General features: G+C 37.3%; 1 protein-coding gene across 2 annotated transcripts in view; it reads left to right on the top strand.

Annotated features, from left to right (window-relative positions):
* The window catches only part of TTC27 (tetratricopeptide repeat domain 27), a 140397-nt gene that overhangs the window by 76285 nt on the left and 41559 nt on the right, over window positions 1-22553 (top strand). For both annotated transcript variants that reach the window (XM_068403671.1, XM_068403664.1), the window contains exon 10: window positions 414-527. In XM_068403671.1, the coding sequence (XP_068259772.1) occupies window positions 414-527 (114 nt within the window). The remainder of the gene's footprint in view (window positions 1-413; window positions 528-22553) is intronic.

Raw genomic sequence — 22553 nt, 5'->3', positions numbered from 1 at the left:
GCCAAGAGAGAACTGGTTTTGTTCAGCCTTAAGAAGTAGGATTCCTGCTGCTGTCTACAACTATCCAATATGCAGGTGTGGAGAAGGCTGAGCCAGAGTGCTCAGTATCAAATTCTTTATTTTCCTTTCATCTGAGTAGCCATTTTAATTTGTGCAGTTTGGTGTATGCACCATATGGGTACATGTACACACAGTGCTGCAGTAGCTGAGAAAGAAGAAAATAGTTTTGATGGCCACCTTTTATATTGAAAATAGATTAAGGTAATCTGTACAGCCTTCAAGTCATCAAATAAGTACTACAACCATGTAGTTCATAATAGGAAACAGCATTCATGCTTGAGAACACTGTTAAAAACTTTACTGTCTTCAGTGTCTTTTAAAATGAAATAATGAAATGTTATTTTTCTCTGCAGTGCTTGCTCTCTCAGCCGAAGTTCTGGGCCATTCAGACGTCAGCCTTACTCCTTCGGACTAAGCTTGAGAAAGGAAGTACTCGCAGAATGGAACGGGCAATGAAGCAGACTCAGGTAAGATTTCTGAGCTGCCTTGTTATACATAGGGGTTATTCATATATCAAATGGAAGCAGGCAGAAGTTAGGACCTTCTGCAGTTCCTCTCTGCGAACTGTACAGTGAGATAATTTTCTAATTATGTCTCTAAATTAGATGCATAAACCACAAATGCTTTTACGTCTGCTAGTCTTGAAATAAACTCTTATATCTGCAGTTAACATATGGTCACTTTCTTTCAAAAACATGACAAATTTTGGAAGATTGAAATTAAAATCTGTCTCCTTACCTCTAGTTTCTGACTTCTGATCTGAGGAGTTTTTTTATGTAGAAGTCCATGAATGTAAAGCTGCTACTGCTCTCATATTTTTTAATAGTTTTTATTCAAGTAAATCATCTGTAGAAAACACTGAAACTTGTAACTATTCATTAGTATTGAGAACAAGAAAACATGTTTGTGAAAAAAGCAGCACTTTTGATTTACTGCTTTGATGTGCTACTTAGTGATTAGTATTTTTATTGCAAGTTTGAGGCAGTGGTTAAATAACTTTGCTTCAAACAAAGAGAAGATCAGTTTTCAAATACAAGAAAGAAAGTTTAAAATTCTGAAATGTGCCAGCTAATAGGATTTATTTAAAAAATAATTTTTTCAAAGGAAAGGTCTGTAGGCTATATAAAGATTTTTTTTTCCTTCATATTACAGAGTTTTGTTAGCCATTTGTCATCTTTATGCTGTTAAGTCTTGTTGTCACACATGAACAGCAGGCATTTCTATATGTCCATCAGACAACAGTCCTGCTGACTAAAACAGCCAGGAATGTATAAAACATACAATTATGGTGCTATGTAATTAAATCCAGAAAAGCTGATGTTTCATTTAAAATCATTATTGATGCTTGGTTCTTTGAAGGAGTGCAGCTTGGATGTGCTGCTGCATTTTTCTTTTGCTGAGGAAGACATAGAGTTGCTATAGTGGAATTTCCTGGGGTCAGTAGGAGAGTGTCAAGGAAATAAGTGTGGGAGATACAGCATCTGATGATATTTGGGAAGCGATCTCAGGATCCTTGATTCCCTAAGCCGTAAAACAGTTGGAGTGTCTCCAACATTTTTGTCTAGCTTGATTAACCATGAGTACTGGTGATTGTTATACTATACAGTTTGACAGCCTCATGATGGAAACCTTCATGAAGGGGTTATCATTGCAAGTACATTTATCTGACTTCATCGTGTGCTGCAACTGCAGTAATGCGAAGGATTTGATTAGCATGCACTGTGACATTTCGGGATGTGACCTCACAGTAGACACACAATCTGTGGTCTTAAATATTATCTTTAATCTTAGTATGTTTAGGTTTTCTTTCATTAAGTTTTCTAGACATTTGAATATAATGACATATTTGTGTTGATATGGTATGGTACCATGCTCAGTTTCCAAAAATAGTTAAAAGTTGTTTATGGATTGATATGTGCTAAATTAATCAAATAACTTGAATAACTTTCCATTTAAGGTTTTCATTCCCGAGTTGCAACAGATCAGAATTTTTTAATATCATGGTTTCTAACAGTTCTAAGAAGGAATCAGAAAACATAGGGTGAATGCTGTTATTTTCATATATAACACGAGGTTTTTTGATACACCATCTTCATGAAGATGCCAAAGAGCTAGCGAGTTCTGCAGCTATTTATCAGTAGGAAATGGATTTCGAAACTGTAGAATTTTCATACAAATTGGTTTTGCGGGGTTGGTTTTTTATTTGTTTTACAATTTCATGTTTACTAGTTCAGATTGCTGTAGAAAGATTAGATATTGAAGATTAAGGGAGGAGGTGGATGTAAATATGATTAGATTCATTGTTTACAATATCAAATTTTTAAAGTAATTATAAAAATTCTTGCAAGACAGCGTGAATAAGAAGTGGTAAACTAAATCCTCTAACTTACTTTCTTTAGAATTGTCTGAAGAGTGCATAAGCCATTATAGGCTCTGACTTATTGGTGCTGGGACTCTCCTGTCCTCTTCTACTGTAACTCTCCTTTCTTTCCCCATTTCCACCCTTAGCTGCTTCTACGCTGGGTCTGCAAATCCTTCTAACCAGCTGATAAGTATCTTTTTAGACGAATATCACTGAGCAGGCATATGCTGATTTTCAGCCCTAAAGCAAACCAGGCTACATTGTTGGCTGTCAAAGAAAGTGTTTTTCAGCTACATTTTTTTGTGGGCCTGGCTGTGTTTAACTTATTTTAATTATTTTAAAATAAATACAGCTTTTTTTGAAATGAGGGTATATTGGTTGAATTTAGCTTCCACGTTCCAGGTGTTAAATATATCCCCACTTTACGTTAAACAGTTTTTAAGAAATTATTTTGTAAGTATTCTTTTCTAATTGGAAAGTTTCAAAAGGAATTGGAATGATCATTTTAAAAACCTTTTTCTGATTACTTTAAAAATCTGAACTACAGATAATGTAGTCTTTGGAACAGGTTTTAAAATTATCATTCTGGGTACTCTGGAATGTACTTCAGCTACTAGCTAACTGGAACTGAGGAGGAGAGATTTTTTTCTTAACTTTTTCTGGATGCTCTGTCCAGTTTTTACCTAAATGAGGTTTGGATCCACAAAAATAGGGGTAAAGATTTCTAAAGCCAGTACTTCTTTCAACCATTTTTCTAAGAAAAGGAAACAGTATTTGAGAGCTAAAACAGTTATTTTACATTCCACTAGAATATGTAATCATGACCGGTATAACGTATATTGAAGTCAAGGTACTGCCAACCAAAATGTGTCTCTGGATACAGTATGATTTTTTTTTTTAAGGTTGGGTGTTTGGTTTTTTCCATATGCGTGTAGGTGAGGGAGGGGGAGAAGTGCTAGGGTGGAAAGAAAGGAAAGAGGGGAGGAAGAAAACTGGAAGAAAAATGGATAGTTTTTGATCAATAGCTCTCCACATAACCAGAAACCTGCCATTTCTACATCAGTTTTGGGATCTTCACCTACCTTCTATTGTAAGAAAGTAATTCAGAAACTATTAATAGTGGAAAATGGGTTGGAATAAGCTGTTAAACCACAAATTACTGCTGAAAGTGCAGCCAGAGCTCAAGTAATAGGATGGGGGAGAAAAAAGGAATTTTGAATGGTCCAGGAGCTATGAAAACAGAGAAAAGGGAGGGATGATTTTAAAAAAAAAAAAAAAAAAACCAAAAAAAACCCACAAAAAACCAATTTAAAGCACATAACGATAGCATCGCACTATAGTTTCTTGATATACGAAATAAGTGTACTCTTCCATTTCAGTAGATATTGAAATATTTTTAAGAATGAAACAAAATGAATTAAAATGCAATGCTTTGTACAAAGGATGGTGGGGTAGAAGCGAGAGCATCATTACTGCTGGATTATGCTGGCAGTGGAAGAGATGAAGTGTACCATGTGCTTGGTACACCAGTAGCCTGCTCAGGCTTATCCTACAGTGACTTGTTACAGCTGCTTCCTGCAGCTTGATCTGGGTGGCTACACTGGCTACCTTAATGCTTGCAGCTTTTATGAGCTTGTTATGTGCCCCTTTTCTGATTGTATTTTCTGCTGCTCGCTGCACCTGGTGATAGCGTGCCTGTAAGCTAATTGCTTGGTTTTCCTAACACGCAGTACGACACATGCGGTATTTCATAGGGCTCTCTCTTGCCTGCTTTTCTTGGCAGCAAAGGAATTTGCCTGTTAGGGGGAGAAAAATGTGTCTTGAAAGGGTGTTTTTAATAAGACTTCAGGAGAGCTGGGAGCAGGCTAGCAGTATTATAGGCTAATCATTATGTCTAAGGTTGAAAGGTCACATGAGATCTTGTTTTATATCCTTAGTCATACGCAGATGTATGTGGTTGGGAATTCTGTGTCAACTGCCCTGTAATTTTCACTTAAATAATACTTCGGAGTGTCATTTTCTCCAGCAACTAATGTTTTTCTATGTGTATGAAAAAGGGAAATAATGTTTGTTGTTGTTGTTGTTGTTTAAATTGTTCTTACTATAGAAACATGCTAGTTGGTGTTCAATTCTTTCAAATCTGAAAAGAGTTTATGTACACCTATAGAAAGAAAAGGCTGGTATAGATCAAACAGAACTGGCGTCTTGAGCTCTGTGAGCCTGAATGCAACTTTGCTGTTTCGTTATTTTCACATTGATGGTCTTTAAATGGTTATGCAAGAAAGTTATGTCATTTATCATAGAAACATATCCTTTTTATTTTCAAAACTAAACTGTCACCTCCTTGCCAACTTGCTCCCTGTGCTTTGCTTAATTTGGCGGTTGTTCTACATTGGACAAAGTCAACATTTAAGGGAAGAGTTCAGAAAGACGAGGGGAGCAACCTTCCTCCCACGAGGCTGATCTAGAGAGGTTTGAGGCTGACAGGTTTTTCCCGCTTCTTTTGCTTCTCAAGTCATATATCTTTCTGATCAGGCCATGGTTGGAGCAATATAGAGACTTTTAGTATGACCAAGGGAATGACAGCACTTGTCTGTTCAGCTAAACTGTTAGATAACTGTACTAGGAGTTCCTATGCCTATTCTTTAACCCCCTCTTGTGCTCTAGGAGTACATTAAATAAGATTTTAATAATTGCTTTAGTTGTGTAGGGATTGGGAGAGGGGAGGAAGGAGGAGAAAAATAAATGTATAATAAATTTGTTTCACATGAAGTTGAAAGTTGTAACGAAGTTACTGGGATCTGGGAGATGCACTGGTGAACTGAGAGAGTTTTAACTCACTTCCTTGAGGAGGGTAGTAAGTGGAAGATAGAACTCTTCTATCCTGTAGAGATCCTGCATTGATATCCCAATAGTTCTCAATTATTGTGAATTGTATTTGTTATTAGAACGCATGTTCCAAAAAGTGTTTAAAAAGAGGAGAAAAGACATGTGTCTTATAAAACCTTTCCTTAATGAATTCTATGCAAGATCCCAAGGTCTCCAGAACCCTAGAAATAAACCTTATTACTTTAGAAAGCAATCACAAGAGAGAGTGACCTCTTAGTGATAGTTACGATTTCAGTCTCAAGAGACACATTTCCAGAACGTATTTCATTTTGCTTAAGCAGATGACAGAGTTGACAGAAGAAGTTACATGACACAAGTGATTCTGGGGATACACTGAACTTGTTAGCACGCTTCAAAATAATTAACGTGGTGGTGCTTGGCTCCCTCTGTTTTTCTTCCACTGTGCAATTATGGTTTTTGTTGGAAAAAAAAAAAATCAGAGATCCAGTCTGCCAAGAATTATTCAGGAATAACTGCAATGTTTTTGTACCACTGGCGAAAAAGAGAATATTGAATAGTATAATTTTCCAGGTAATGATTTCTGCCTAGAAGTTTTCTACTGGACTGTTTTATTTGCCAGTTTGGATCAGCACTATTAGCTGGTGTGGGGAAAAGAATGAAACCATTCTTTCTCTGCTAAAGTTTCTTCATATTTTCTCAGCTAGTACTTTTAAAGTACAAACCTTTTTGCTCATTTGAGAATTACATTCAATACCTGAGCTGTTCCACTTCTAGTGTCGATGCACTTTCTAAAAGCAGCCAAAAATACTAAGCCTCCCATTTTTTCCAAATGTTTCCCATTGAATCTTATCTCTGAAGGCATTTACCTTTCTCCCTTTAGAGTCTCTTCACTCAGTGTCCTGACAATTCGAATGATGGTATCAGGAGAGAATCCTTAAACCGTATTGAACAGTAATATTACACTTTTGTTGTAGACAGAGTGTTGACAGTGAGTTGCAAAGAAAAACATGAATATCAACAGATTCCAAGACACAACATTCACACCTTTCTGCCTAAGCTTTGCCCTGGAAGGCATAAGCATTATAAACTCAACTTCAACGAACTAAACAGTTAAAATAATTAAGTTCACATGGAATCACGCCAGATGCAAAGCATGGAGGACAGACTATTCCCACCTATTGCTAAATTGAATAGAAGCAGCTTTACAGCTGTTGCTGAATTTGAACAGATGAATCTTTACAGCTGTATGTCATAAATATCATTGCAAATTGGAGATAGGTATCCTGAGGTGAGCTAACAAACCATGTTATGAAATAGCCCAGTACTGGTAGACAGATTTTCTTAAGTCGCATTATTCAATGCATATGCCAGGTATTACAAACCAGACTCTCCCTTATCCGTTAAGGCAGTTGTCTGTTCCTCCTATATTGTAATTAAACTTAACAGTGATAGCTTTTCTTCTTTTTATTTCTTTCTCCATTCCTGTCCTTACTTCCCCCTTTAGTGAAAAACACAAAGCAAAGCTGATGCAAGAAGTCTTTGGATCTATTTTGCAGCATTGACTGCAGTTGTGCCTTCCCCCAGAGCAAGTTTATTTGGGAACTGTAAAAGCAGTGTAACCACAACAGCTTGGAACTTAATGCAGGCTTACTATGTTGAAGTATATGCAGTTCCTCTGCAGGTTTTGCACTCTGTGTGAAGTGTTTTATAACTGTTATTCACCGATGGCAGGATCAAAGCTAGCTAACTAGCTACAAACTGGGGACTTGCATCTATACAAGATGCAGTTGGTCCTCCATGGGTGAGTCTCTACACATACAATTTCATGAGACGTATGTCTGTTGGTTTAGGGCAGATGTATGCAGCTAAGACCGGGCTGTGACAAAAATGTCAAGTCATCTGATAGGAAAGGGGGAATCTTCAATGCAGATGCCTTTGGGAGAGTGGCTACCTCTCCTGTTCTGACTCGCATAAAGACACAGATTAAAGCTAAGGTCAAACGGATATATTTGGCATTTGAGACTGCAGAGTAAGAGAGAGACTATGATGCTGCACTGCAAACAACTAAGCTGCAAGCATACCAAAAAGGGGGCAAGATGCATGTATGGAAATGGGGACGTTCTTTCCCCAAACACCCTATGATTTAGCCTGTATTCGGACTAATTTTAAATGTAGTGCTGTCATGGTGAATTGATGGATGATATCAGTATTCTTGCTTTTGCAACAGAAAATAAGTGGTCTGCTTTTAAATCCATCCTTCACAAGTAAGCTTGTAAATCTAGCTGCTTCTAGACACTCTAGGGGAAGTTCTGCTTACACCTTTTGATACATCTTAAAAATGAATTACATAATTGACACGTGAAGCAGCTTTCTCTTTGAAAACAGAAACATTCAAGAAGGTACGCTTGCTTCATAAGGGTAATGTAATAACTATAAAATTATATTTCATATAAATAACATTAAAATAAGTAAAAAATAAATGTAAATGGCATAAAAATGAAAAAATATACATAGTACTTTTCTGAAGATGTTGTGTCCTCTGTAAGTGGGTTTGTCCTGAGGCTTAAGTCACTAACAGGCTTTAACATTGAAATACACATCCTGAGCACTGGCACTCACTAACTTTGGGCTCAATATTTGTCCAGAACAGTAGGCTCATAATTTTGAAAGTCAGTAATGCTGTTGTGCTATTAGAGGCCTCGTTTGTTCTACCGTGCTTCTTTAGGTGGTGGTGTTTGACTACAACAAAACATTCCAAATGGCAGTTGCATAGGAGATGCTCTAAATTGCCTGGTATACTGCTTGGCTCTCAGTTTCAAATGAAAAGGAAATATTACGTCAGACATTCGTGAATCCAGTTATCTTCTACTCATGACCTTGACCTCTTTTGTGCTAATTTTGATATCAAAATGCTTTGTATTTCATTTGGGATTGTTGGACTCATTTCCTCTTGTGTGCTTTCCTTCCCCACCCAGCTGCAAAAGCCCTATTATAAAGAAATCAAAGCCTTTTTTAGCAAAATAACATTGACAGCCTAAGTGAACATTTGTTTCTTAGTTGGCTATTATTGTTTTCAAAGTGAAATACACATCTGCAGGGCCTGATATAACAAACAAAAACATTCACGTTAAGAATCTGCTACATGACTCATTTTAGAAAAAATACAGACATGCACAGTTTCAGCACCCTAGTTGATAATTTCTGCCCCAGCATACTTCCCCTTAAAACTGTCAACATCTTCTTGCATCTTAAAAGTTTACCTGGAGTTAAGCAAAAACTAAGTCTTATTGGTAGTCCAGTACTTCAAGTTCTTTTGCATAAATGCCTTATAGATTTTTGGCCTTCCCTCTTTCCTGCCATCAAAGTGATTGTATAGGTGAAACCAGTACCTGAGATCCAAGAGGTATCCTCCTGGATAATTTTGGAATTTCAAGTCATTAAGATGTGGATAACTTTGAATTGTGGTCTTGCATAAACATGTAGGGGATACTTCGGCAGTAAGTTTAAAGTGAAGAATTAATTTGTTTGCCTGAAGACAAGGTAGTAATGGAGTGGGGAAGAATGAATTACCAGAATATCATGAAGAAAAAGGTCTGAGAAATGTATGAACAGTAGCTTTCCAGTTTTTCACCATGTAAAGCAGAAAAAAGAAACAGCTTTAACTGGTACACCAGGGAATTACACTGAAAAACCTCATAGGTAAAAGGCTTACTAAAGGTAGGCAACAAAACAAGCATAATTTTTCTAAACGCTCACTTTCTGAAACAAGGTTAACAAGAAGTGATGTATCTATTTTTTTCTAGAGTAGAAAGTGTAGAATAATTGTTTAAAATTGGTAGTTTAGCAGAATTGTTTAATGCTGAGTACTTAGAAATGTTAATATCTTTATACATTCTGTATCTCTATGGATGATGCAGTCACTACCTGTAGAACAACAAAGTTTAAAAGTCTTAAGTGATAACACAGTTATGACATAAGCTAGGGTAGAGAAAAACTGGTACATCCAATTGATGTTTAGATATTTTATTACAAAATTTATTAAACCTACACTTATAATCTGTAACCTAAATTAATATACCAGCAGGACATATTTTGATGCTGAGATTTAAAGCCAATTGAATGCATGATCTGGTGAAAACCATTGGCGTAGTACCTGGAATTAGAGTATGTTGAAGTGGTGAACAGCTGCCACGCAGGTGCAAAGGTGTGTTTTCTTTCTGTCACGGTTTAAAGCTGGGCCGGCTATTAAACCTGTGGCAGATGCTCTCTGTTATCCCCCCCCCCTCCCCGCAAAGGGAAAGGGAAAAGGGAGAGAGACTTCTGTGTTGGAAAGTTAAAACAGTTTTAATAAACTATAATAATGAAAAAGAGTATAATAATAATAATAGAAATAATCAAATATATACAAATATATATACAAAACCAAGACTGAACTCCCCTGAAGTCAGCCACGTCACCACTGGCACTGCAGGGCAGGCTCCGGGAAGGCCCAGGCTGGGCCTAGCGACGGTCGAGAGCTGGATTCAGGAATGCACGGATCGAGATCGGGGGCAGCAGGAAAACAGACAGAGTCCTCCTTGGACACCGGCCATAGCAGAAAGAGAGTGAGACCCTCATGATCCCCCCATTTTATACTGAGAATTATGTGTATGGGATGGAATACCTTCGTTGGTCAATTTTGGGTCACCTGTCCTGTCCGCTCCCCCCTGCAGCTGCGACCCCCCTTCGGCTCTTCACTCGTAAGCAGTGAGGAATTGAGCAGTGACCTTGATTTCTCTAAGAACAAGTACAGCAAGAGCCTTTCTGCACAACATCCCTACTGGTGCCTCAGTGATAACTACAAACTTTGAGCGTTATCAGTCCTGGAAGCAGACACTGTCTGCAAAACATGCAGTTAGTTAGTTTCAGAAAGTGCAGTTACTTAGAGGAGACTTAGCTGAAAGTAAAAATCACTGAAAGGAAAATTGGCCTGGTTTAGGCCAAACCAGGACATTGCTTAGGTGGCTCGTAACATCATCTTTATAGAGATACCTGCTCTTTACAGCTGACAAGAGTCGCCTCCAGAGACTGATAGTGTTTGACCTTCTTGGAAGCATCTTATCAGTACCACCATCTCTGGACAGGGATCCCAACTGTCTGGCTTCTCTACCATCCAATTCTATGCTATCCGCCCCATTATCCCAGCATCGGAGCAATCAGGTAATAATTGGCTCACAGTCATAACGACTAAAGTCTTTCCTTATACTTTGCAGTTCTTTCAGGGATAAGGAGTGGTAGGTTATCTCTACATCCGAGTCCTCCTGTGATTGTTCTGCTTTAGAAGGATCTTTCTTGTGTGATGGGCCTGCTTTAAAAAGGCGATAACAATGATGTCATCAATGCATTGCAAATGTTCTGGAGCTCCACCCTTTTCTAGTGCAGTCTGGATCAGTCCGTGGCAAATAGTAGGACTGTGTTTCCACCCCTGGGGCAGTCGATTCCAGGTGTACTGGATACCTCTCCAGGTAAAAGCAAACTGTGGCCTGCACTTTGGTGCCAAGGGAATAGAGAAGAATGCATTAGCAATGTCTATGGTGGCGTACCACTTTCATAGCTCAATAACTAGTTTATTCAGAGTTGAGAAACTCCTTGGGAGCTGATAAGACAAGAAGGCATGTTTTTCTTCTTTGCTCTATAAAATTAGGCTTGAAACACTGAAATTACGAATTTTGATGTCTTGTTAAACAGTGTAACCAGAACTTAGGCATTTCTGAGATATCTATAAGAAAGGAGCAAATTGTAAATGCAAAACACATTTTGATATTTGTTTTTCTGGTTACAAGGCCTATAATTTTATTTAATTGATATAATAATGTATATTTGCTTTATTTGCTAATTGCACTTCCATTTCCATCTAGAAAAGTCTTAAAACAATGGCAAGTTAACTTCTTTATTTAGGACATGAGAAATGCCATTCATCATTCTCTAACATTTAAATTTTAAAAAGCCAGGAATTTTATGCTAAAGATACAGTTCCCTTAAACATGTTAACGTTGGATCCTCTTGGTTAAAAAAAAAAGATAGAAATAAGGCTGTGTATAATTGAAGGACAGTCTGATTCTTATCACTGATGAAAATTAATCTTTTAAAGGAAAAGAACAGAAGTAGTAAATGCAAAAAAAAAAAAAAACAACGCAAAAACCCAAACAAAATTAAAAAAACCCACCAAAATTATTTGCTGACTGAAATAATATTGACGTTTATTAATTCAAATTGCATAGATTTTTATCAATTCTATCTGGCTCAAATATGCTTTATCTTCAATGACACAAATCTGTATGCATATTTTGGTTGATTAGAGCAGTAGTCTATTAAAAATATTGAAACTATTTACTCCATAAAATGGCTTTTTAAGAGCCAAGTTAAGACAAACAGGATGAATTTTGCATTCTTTTCTGATTTTAATAGTTTTCAAGAACAATAAAAATATATGCAAGGCAAGTATAAAACGTCCTGATGATGATAGTTTTGCAGCTATAATTCAGTAGTGGTGATCAGTTTATTACAGGTAAGAAATTATATCAGTTAAATAAAACAAAGTAGTTGTCTTTGTCCTCCCACAGTTTTCTCTGAGGAATACACCCCCAATCTTCCCCTGCAAAGCCTGCCAAATGAATGAGTTTTTCAGCATGATGAGAAGGCACTAAGTGTGTAGGTTATTGTAGTTCATGAAATTCCAGGCCCGCGGCGAACTACCCATCCAAACATAGAGGATGAATTCAGTCTTGAAAGACTAATTTATAGTCATGCATGTAGTAGACAGTGCCTTCTTATTTACTGAAATGAAGCTAAGATGTAGAAAAACAATTGCTGGGAAATAGTACAATAACAATGAGACAAATGTTATTGATAGAAGTGTTTGTGTCTGTGTGTTTTTTAATATTTTGAAAGTGATCCAGCATTGTTCTGAAAAATTCTTCCATTAAAAGGTATTTTAGTGCTGCTTTAGCCATTGCAGGAAATGAGACTAGAGACTGGTTTTAGTTTTAGAAATATTTAAAGTGCAAGAATATGGCAATAGTGGTGCTCTAATACTTGCAAAAGTTGAAATAGGTAATAAATCAAAGCCAGCTTAGTAAACCCCAATAATTAGTGGTCCGTGCTTTTGTCCTTATATACTCACTCAATAAAGAAAGAGTAAACAGTCTGTCAGTAAGGCTTTTCTTTTCCTGATATCAAAAAAAAAAAAAAAAATTTTACTTCCTCAGGTCAGCATACAGGCTGTGATTTTAAGAGAAGCCAATGCATTTATTGTCAAAGGAGATTTTCAGTGGAAAATCTGATAAAAGCTGAAAAGAATTACTCTCAAATTTTAAATTAGGGGCTAGAAAGTGGTTGCATAGCCAAATCAGGGTAGAGTCTGAGGACATTTACATTGGAAGCATTTTACTTTTGTTATATAGGTCAACACCAGGGATAATCAAGGAGAATGCTTTAGGCGATTTGTTTCTTAAACACCAGTTAAGAGTAAGATTTCAGCAGATCAGTTTCTGCAACAAAACTGATGGAGTGTAAACTGTGGAGATTTATAATCATCGACCCTAGAGAGTATGGATTCACAGAAAGTGGGTGGTGAAGGGATTTGTAAAAAAGGTCATTAAACTGATGACAAATCTTTGTGAGATAAATTTAGAAATAGTGAAGAAAAATAGTGCTTGTGGAAAAGATAAAATAGAAAAGAATGGACTATTGTGTAATTAATGAGGGAAAATGTTATTTTCCTTTTTTTAGATTAAATTATTATATCATTTACAAAAACAAGAACTAATTCCAAAAATTAAAATGTTTCATGCTTTGAAATTAGTTTGTAACAGTGATGCTGTAGTAGGGAGTGAGAACTGCTTTTTCTGATAGAGGTTTTTACCGAAAGAATTTCCATCGTGCCAAGGGCCTAGCTCTCCAGTAAGCTACAGGCAGGGTTAGGTTATTAAAAAAATTAATACGGTAACTGTACATAGTTTCTAAATGTCCAGAGGTAGGAAACTTTGGGAATCTAGTATGTAAAGAATCAGTTGATTGGAAACTATTGTACTGGAGACAAACTTTGCAATAGTGTGGGGTGGATATAGCTTCTAACCAGAGAACTGTTTGCTGGCCTAACTCAAGTCATTTAGTTCCTGTTCCAGTTAGAGTTAAGAATTGAGGAATATATTTGGCTTCTGAACTTTCCAAACTGATTTAAGGACCATTGATTCAAATAATCATTTGGATCAGTGTATGGAGAGTTCTATGATGATATGATATTGGCTCTTTTCAGTATTTCCATTTGCTTTTGCAGTTACCCAGTTTCTTCACAGTATTGCTGTCTGAATATTGTAAATTACAGCACTGTGGTTTTGTGATAAGACTGGGGCGTTTTGACAGATGTGGAGATGTATTTGTAAGCGTTACGACCTACCATGCCTGAACTAGATTTTAAATGGCATAAATATTATTGTTTGTAGCTATTACGCAAATTACTGTGCTATACCTGCCCATTTTTCCAGATGCAGATCTGTGCAAACATTGAAGTTGCCTAGAAATAGAAACATGCAGTAAATGACTCTACCACAGAACGCTTCATCTGCTTTATTCCATTTTCCCCTGTGTAACACGTATGCAAACAAAGGTCATTAATGGTATTGCAAGTTCAGATACTTAAAAGTTATAAAATGCTAAATTATAGTGCAGTCTTAAACTATTTCAGGAGCTCTCAAGCTGCACCTTGCCAGGACAGTTTCTCTGGTTTGAAATCTGCCTTCTTCCCTCTGGTTCTCCATTAAAGGTGCAGGCTGAGGGCAGACTCCTGGGCTCACATTCTTCTCTCCCCTGGAAAAAAATGGCAGCAGGAAGTGTCATAGAATCATAGAATGGTTTGGGTTGGAAGGGACCTTAAAGACCATGTAGTTCCAACCCCCCTGCCACAGGAAGGGACACCTTTCCACTAGACCAGGTTGCTCAAAGCCCCATCCACCCTGGCCTTAAACACTGCCAGGGAGGGGCATCCACAGCTTCTCTGGGCAACCTGTTCCAGTGTCTCACCACCCTCCCAGAAAAGAATTTCTTCCTAATATCTAATTGAAATCTCCCCTCTTTCAGTTTAAAACTGTTCCCCCTCATCCTGTCACTACTTGTCCTTGTAAAAAGCCCCTCTCCCGCTTTCCTGTAGGCCCCCTTCAGGTACTGGAAGGCTGCTAGAAGGTCTCCCTGGAGCCTTTTCTTCTCCAGACTGAAGAGCCCCAACTCTCTCAGCCTGTCTTCATAGGAGAGGTGCTCCAGCCCTCTGATCACCTTTGTGGCCCTCCTCTGGACTTGTTCCAACAGCTCCATGTCCTTCTTATGTTGGGGGCCCCAGAGCTGGATGTAGTACTCCAGGTGGGGTCTCAAGAGAGCAGAGTAGAGGGGGGCAGTATCACCTCCCTCGACCTGCTCGCCACGCTGCTTTTGATGCAGCCCAGGATATGGTTGGCCTTCTGGGCTGCAAGTAGGTGGCAGCTGCTGGTCGATGATTTGCCTTTCAGTCCTCTCCCTCTGGCTCAGGTTAGAGTATCTCAAGTAAAAGGGGGCAACTGAAAGCAAAGTGTATCTGTTTTTCTGGCAGCGGTGTGCCACCGTCTCCTGAAGATCTGCAAGAAAATTGCCTCTAGTGCAAGACTGGTACCATTAGAACTTGGAGCTGATTCTCCTCAGTTAAGTAACTGAAGGCTATTAACAGATTAAAGGGTATATGTGTTACACTGACTGTCATTTTGTTTCTACAGCCCATGGTTTTGTTGGGCAAGGTTTTTAGTATCCTGAGTCCATGTTTAGTTGTAGTTGCTCTTCTATGAAGTAGCAGAAGATCTGTTGTTGTCCACTCTCTGTCCCTCAACCTGTTTGGTGCGAGTGACCAGCACAGACCATAAAACTCGGTCCAGCTGAATGAAAATTTTTTTTGGTTCAATTTCTTAATTGTTTGTGTACCAGAGGGGCTATGCCCAATAAATACTGCTATATGATTGTGGAAAGAATTGTGGTTTTGTGGATTCCTCCTTTTTTGATAAAGAACTGAGTCTTCAGGGGAGCTTGATATGCTTCTATTTAAATATGTCATGCATTCAGGCATGGAATATTTAATGCATTTAGAGTGTTATCATTTTTACTGGAAATCGAACTGATTTCAAGCCAATTGTTTCTGAAGATGCTTATTTTCCTCTTTGGTGAGTAGATCAATCATTAACAGAGAGTGATAGGGGGTTTGTTTGTTTTTCCCTGATGTATAGAGAGCTTTCCAGGAACATGTGAAGAACTGGATTGGATGTCTTTCAAGAAAATACATATATTGAAAACAGACTTCTTTATATGTGATTGCCTTTCTTAGGGATAGCTAAAGTTTAAACACTTTGCCTGTGTGTCATATTTCTAATGTACTTACCATCATACACTCTATGGTTGCTGGGTCAGGCTCAGCTACTGGAAGAATGTGTATTTCCTGCCAAGTAATTTTTCAACAGAAACTACTGGGTATCAGTCAAAGTTTCACTGTATAGGGAAGTTATTCTTAGGAAAAAGGGTTTGGTTTTTTTTTTTTGTAAGAAGGGAAAACAACGGGTGTCCAAGACGTTCTCTGACATTCTGATCAAAATTGGGACAAAAGAGACTGAACTTGTCTGCCTTTTCTCTTCATGCTCCTGTCCCCTTCACCAAGTAACTAAAGGTGTTCTTGAGATTTGCAACTGAATAGTAGCTGAGAAACAGATTTCAGTGAAAGAGCACTTTGCTGATGTTAAAAGGGAAAAAAAAAAACAAACTTGGCTATTTCTAATACTGCAAAAAGCAGTACTAGTAGTGATTAGAGCAGCTGAATATCTATGGTTTCTGGTTACAGGTATCTAGATAAGTCTAGACAATATTTTTTTGCCTCCTTAGAGGCATCTAAGGACATCTAAGTAACATGAAACAATAATGCTTGGTATGATTGCCAGTAAAAAACTGCACTGAGTTACCTCAATGCATCACATTTTGTTTTGTGTTGTGTTTTTTCCTTGAGAATTCTATTTGTGTAACAGAATACCATTCAGTCTCTGCCTTAGGTAGGAGGAGGGTGAAAATATTTACATGCTTGCAATTAATAACATGGTCTTAAGAACTTTTCCGATGAAATTCTTAGTTTTATTTTAAGTATTTGTTGTTTACATTCTTCAGAAATGACTGTCTAATTCCTAAGTTCTAATTAATTTTTTTGCCATATATAAATGTTTATTTAGAATATTTATTTATAGTGTGTTTACTTATAATATGTTTTGTGATAAAGCTTGAATGAGGCTTTTTCTGCTACTTACAGACTTGTCTTTTTTTTTTGGTTGCTTGTATATACGTCCTATTGTACAATTTACCGTAAGCAAAATGCAAAATTGTGGTTGGTAAACTCAAGTCTGCCAGCAATAGAAAAAGTACAGGGTATTCCCAATAGATTATTCTTTTTCAGCTGGTTGTTCCCATTGGAACACAGCATAGATGAAATGGGTCATAAAGAGGCATGTATGTTTATGAGTATCATACCTAAACTAACAATGAAATACTACATATAAAAGTTATTAAACTACAGGGTTCAGCTTGACTGTCCCTTTCTGTTTGTGGCTTTTCTGAGGAAGAACTACATCTCTCAAAGAGTATACCTTTTATATGTTACAAAACACAAATGTTTGACATAATTTATTCTATGCAACACTTTACTGTAAAGCCTGACGGGGCAGGGAGGAAAGATCACAGTACACCAGAACAGGTGGTTTCCGGCCTGAGATCGGTCAGATCTTTGTTAAATGTTACAAGGAAGTTCCTCCTTTGCTGAAAAATTGACGCAACTTTTGTCTAAAAAAAAGTTTATTTGCTTATGCTTTTAAAGGGAGTAACAGCCTTAAATGCATCAAACTTGAAACATTTTAGAAAATTTACTAGGTGTAATCTATCTTGGAGAGAGTACTGCATTATTCTTAGGTTGATGTCAGGCACTGACAACGAAATTAGACCTGTGTGCTAATGCCACAGAGATGGCTGTCCTAAAAAAGCCTCTACTGGCATTCTTCTCAGCCCAGAAACTTGAAACTTTTAAGTATTTGCTGAGCGATAGCTGATGCCGAGTTTCTTTAGCTGTTTAGGTGGAGAAGGAAATAGGAGATAGCAGAGGAGAAGCCATAAAACAAACATTGCTTGCTCAATACTATGAGTACTTATGCTCTTGAGAGATGGAGCATCTTAACTGTAGAATCCATCAAAATAAGCTTCTAGAAAAATACTGTGGATGGATAGTGCTGAATCCATTGCAAGAAGACTTCTTTTCTTTACAGAGCAAGGAGACTTCTGTGTCCAGTCTAGGGTGGGAAGAAAAAAAAAGCAAAATAGTAGTTGGGGTATTAGTCTGCTGTTTAAAAAGGAATTATGCTAATTTGAAAGAATATGCATAGAAATTTTTTATTTTCATTTCAGTTAAAGGAAATCAACCTTTTTTTCTTCTGTGTGTAAAGCTGCTAGAAACTGGAGCCATTTTCTTGTGACTTTTTTAAAAAAGCAAATAACCTCGGACAGTGAACATGTGATTACTTTCAATGTAGTGATTATGTACAATCAAGGAGTTTTTACCAAAACATTGAGCAAAGAGCTTAAAACACTGCTTTTAGTGCAGACAGACTTAGCTTTGAAAACTCGCAGCCTGAAGCCTTCTCCTTGAATGTTTCAGTTAGTTTTGTCTCACGCACTGCTTGGTTTTATAGTTCTAGAGTTGCATTGCCTTGTTAATAGTTTCTCTCTGTGAAGCATCCTGACATCTTTGCAGCTCCTGTGTTCCAGGTGCCCTGTAACCATTCATTTGCAACACAAAGCAGGCAGTCAGTGCTATACAACATTTTAAAGTTCATTTTAAAAAATTTTAAACCAGCTGTTAGTTCCTAGGGAACAGCGCGATACATAGTCCTCTAGTTGGTTTAAATATACGCACCATTTAAGGTCAATCCTATCAAGCAATAATTTCATTGGAATAATGACTGAAAGGGTGAGCTTGCAAAGGAGCAAAAGTGGAAGTCTTCAAGGCTACAAGATTTTAATGAAACCAAGACATATATTTGAATGAGGCATAAAAAGGGTAAGATTTTTGCTCTTTTAAGCATTGAACTTCTGCAGAGTTCTCACAGAACATTTTAATCCTCCTGAGAATGTGAATAATGTAAAATCTCCAGTAAGTAGTGCTCTTCATCTTGTCATCTTTGCACAATGTAAGAAATGGTCTTTTTGAGTTTCCCTGAATCACAAATCATAATTTATAATAGTGATCACTCTAATAAATTTTCGTCAAGTATTTAATGTCATAATTCCCCTTTGAAAATTAGATAAATGAGGGAGAGGGGTTCTTTCTTGATGTTGAAATACGTCCTTGCTTAATAGCTTTTGTTTTGTGTTTGGGTGCTTTAGATCTTGACTAGTCATAGATTTTCATCATTTAACAGAAATATATAATCTGTGAGCTTTTTAAAAGGATAGCTCATTATTTCCTTTAAGTCATTTTAGTCTCCAGGCAACAAAGTCCTGTCTTAAATGTCAAAATGCTGTTCTGAATAATGGTTGAATGTAATAAGTCCAAATGTACTAGGTTTATGTCTTTTTATCTAGTGATAAAATTGGCAATCAATAAAATAATCACTATTTGGTCATAATCTCCGTCATGAAATTTAGACTAATCTCAACTGTTTTCATTTTTTCCACATTATATCCATATTTATCAACTACAAATTGTTCTCTCCCATTAAGCAAAACTTTACTGCATTGTTATATGGAAACTTTTTATTGCTTCATAGTTTCTGGCATTGCTTCACTGGAAGATTAAGTATTTTGACCATTGGATTTTAGAAGTCTGGGTATGTCTCAGTTTGTCCCAGTGGTCTTCATTTCAGGAGTTCTGGAGCTGACAAAGAGCTGTTGAAACAAGTTTGTCGTTTGGATTGTAAATATATTTTTTTGCTTTTTTTAAAGTAAGTTTACCAGAAGACTGTAACTCAAGATCCAATTACATATCCACAAGGTACTAAAATACTTGCAGTATATTAAGAAAGCTTGGAATATCTGATCTAATTCACAGGAAAGAAAATTTAGAAAACCCTAATTATTCTGTATATTTAATTCTCTGTGTTCGTCACCTGCTTTCTAATGTGTATACAGTTTCTGAATATTAGACACTGATGATATACATTTTCTTCAGGGGGAATGCAGCTTTTATTAGTAATTCTGTACTTATGTATCACTGAGTACTCTATTGCGGAACAAGGCTGTGACAGTTACTGTCATAATACATCCAAAATTAACTTGGACTATAGTTCTTCCTTGTGCAGCTTTTTTTTGTTAGAAAATATAATTTGGCAGAGGACAGTTTAAAAAATAACAAAGCCACTTAAAGTTTTGAAGCTTCAAGAATTATGTAGGTTTTCTGTTAGACAAGTATTTCAATATCACTGGCCCCAAAAGTAAAGATTTTAAAGCATTTAGAATTAGTCTTAAGTGGCATGAAAGTTTGAATTAATTTAACAATAAATCTCTGGAAGTTTTACAGAAGTCTGTAAATATTACAGGGTCCACAAGAGCTTCTTGTTGCATAAGCTTAAAAAAATGCCCATTTTTTTTTTCATAAAGCACTAAGCACTAGAAACTCTTTATCCGTGTGACCAAGTTCTGTGGTAAGGAATCAAAGGAGCTTTTTGATGATAAATTTTCCTGTTTATTCATAATTTGTAAAATAAGCTTATGAATAAAATAAGAACGTTGTATTTGTACAACCACAGGGTTACACATGTAGTTGCTGTTACTTTTACAAAGCTTTCCTCTACTTTGTTCTTGAGTAAATAACGTAGGTGAGACCAGTTCAGTTTGTGCCATACATCTGCTAAATTCTTAGAAACCGTAGTAATAATGAGATGAGATAGCAGGATTTTTTTCCCTGCAGATGTGTTTTTATTTCTTACCCCCTTTGTCTCCAGACACCTTTTTTCCAAGCAGCTGAACAATTCCAACTGTGTCTTTGCACCATCAGGCACTTCGGTGCCTGATCCATAAGCCAAGACCCACCCAGTCAGTCCCAAAACTGATGTCCATATTTTGGCACTTAAAAAGGTATATAGCTTGTATAAGTAAAGGCAGATGCCCAGAGTTGGCTATTTGTAAAACCTACATTATCTATTTAATTTTAATTCAAGATTAATATGCTAATTTGTTGTTTCAGTATCATGTGGCTTGTTGGAAGGCCTCCCCCTTTCTTTCTTGGTGATATACTTAAATTTTGACATACTCCTAGTATACTTTTGTCAAATGTGGGGCTAGGATGGTAGGTGTTCAGCCAATACAACAATAGGTTTCACTGCTGTGTAGTTTGTAATTTTCATAAGCTCAGGAAGCAGAGCAAAAAAGGAGAAATTTGTATTAGTTTTGACATCTGAAGGGAAAGCGTCCTGTTTATGGTATATGCTGGTATATAGAATGATAGAATTGTTTTGGTTGGAAAGGACCTTTAAGATCATCAAGTCCAGCCGTTACCCTAGCACTGCCAAGTCCACCACTAAACCATGTCCCTAAGCACCACATCTACACATCTTTTAAATACTTCCAGGGATATACTTACCTTCTAAACCTAAACATGGGTCAAGAGTGGCCTAAGCAAGAGGCTGAAAAGCTGAGCAGATGGTGACCAAAAGAAGCAGAAGATGGATTAAATGAGTGGAAGATTAATCTTTTTTTTTTTCCCGTAAAGGACAGAAGATGATGTTGGTGCTGGGGAGCAGCACTTGAAATGGGACAAAGCAGGGGAAAATATAGAGTTGGATACAGGAGCAGTGGTATTTTCATCATCTTTGAGTACATTAAAATTAATTTGCATCAAATATCATTTGGCAAAGGTTATGAACAAACTGTAACCTGCAGTCATAGATGCTGAAGCTTGTTTCTTTAATGATATGAAGGAGGCTGCATAGTTTGCTAAAGATTTGTTGACTTCTGCTAAATAAACCTACCTACAGAGCATGCGGCTGGCAGGAGAATTACTGGAAGAAGCACAGAGCTAAGCGAGCAGCTAGAATACAAGAGCAGTAGAGTTGTGACATCAACTTGTTGATTATAAAACATACAGAGGTAATGGACAGAAATAGAAGAAAGGCAAGGAAAATGGAAATAGGTAGTTAGGAGAGGTCAGGCTGATGTGTGGGATTTTCAGAAGGAGTCTTCAGATTCGGGAGAAATTGAAGAAAAATGACCCGAGAATCACAAGAACATCATGAAATTGCTGTGTGTCTTGAGTTTCTGTGTTAGGAAAGACTGAAGGGTACTTTCCCATTCATAGTCTTCTGTCTGCCCAGAGTTAAGGTACCGGTTAGGTAGTACGTGCTGGACCATGGCAATAGTGGGAATGTGGAATGTATGACAGTATCGGTTCCCTTTGGCATAAATCAAGATGAACTCATCTTAAATATGGTAAAAACCTGTAAGAAGTGGGACATCTTAGTGTTGTTAGAGGAGGGCAAAAGCAGGACAAGATAATGCCACAGTCAACATGTTGGTTGGGGTTAGGTGATAGAGAAACATCGTGGTTTATGGCTGTTGGGAGCTGTAGAAAGGACTCTTGGGTGGACGGTCACCACTGGAGTCCCGGAGGTGTTAACTAGGGATTGATTCTGGCAGACTGACAAGACCTCTAGACTGAGAAGTGGGAGAAGACTAGAAAAAGCTGGTCTAATCTTCGTGCCTACAAAATCATAAATAAAGAGGAACATCAGGTGTACCAGGATAAATCAAAGGGTATGAGGGAATATAAGATGCTAACAAGGGTAGAGATGGTGGTACTGAGAAGTGCATAACAAGTAATCAGGTACTGAAGTGGTAAAAAGTAATGTTTTTTACCCTACCTAAATAGGGTGTAGTCGGTGGGAAACAGCTGGATGCCTGGTTAGCAGTGGGAAAAGACAGGAAAACAAAATAAGTTACGATTATTGACACAGTCTGTGAAACAAACTTTTGCGCAGATGGAAGAAATATGGTGGAACAATTGTGATGGGAACGCTAAAACTGGCAATGATCTTGTTGGAAAAGATAGGTAAAGGGAAAAGTGGTGCAGTCACCTTGTGTATTACTGATAGGAAAACCTGGGAAGAAGTGAGATGAAATATAGCATGGATAAAATGCTGTCTATGGGTCAAGACTGTTTTGAGGGAGGTGTTTTATTGGGGCTAGCAATGTTAGGTTTCGATATGGTGTT

The sequence above is a fragment of the Nyctibius grandis genome, chromosome 1, assembly GCF_013368605.1.
Source record: "Nyctibius grandis isolate bNycGra1 chromosome 1, bNycGra1.pri, whole genome shotgun sequence".
Classification (NCBI taxonomy): Eukaryota; Metazoa; Chordata; class Aves; order Nyctibiiformes; family Nyctibiidae; genus Nyctibius; species Nyctibius grandis.
The sequence above is the reverse complement of the archived record's forward strand: the minus strand, read 5'-3'. Positions and strand labels throughout refer to the sequence as shown.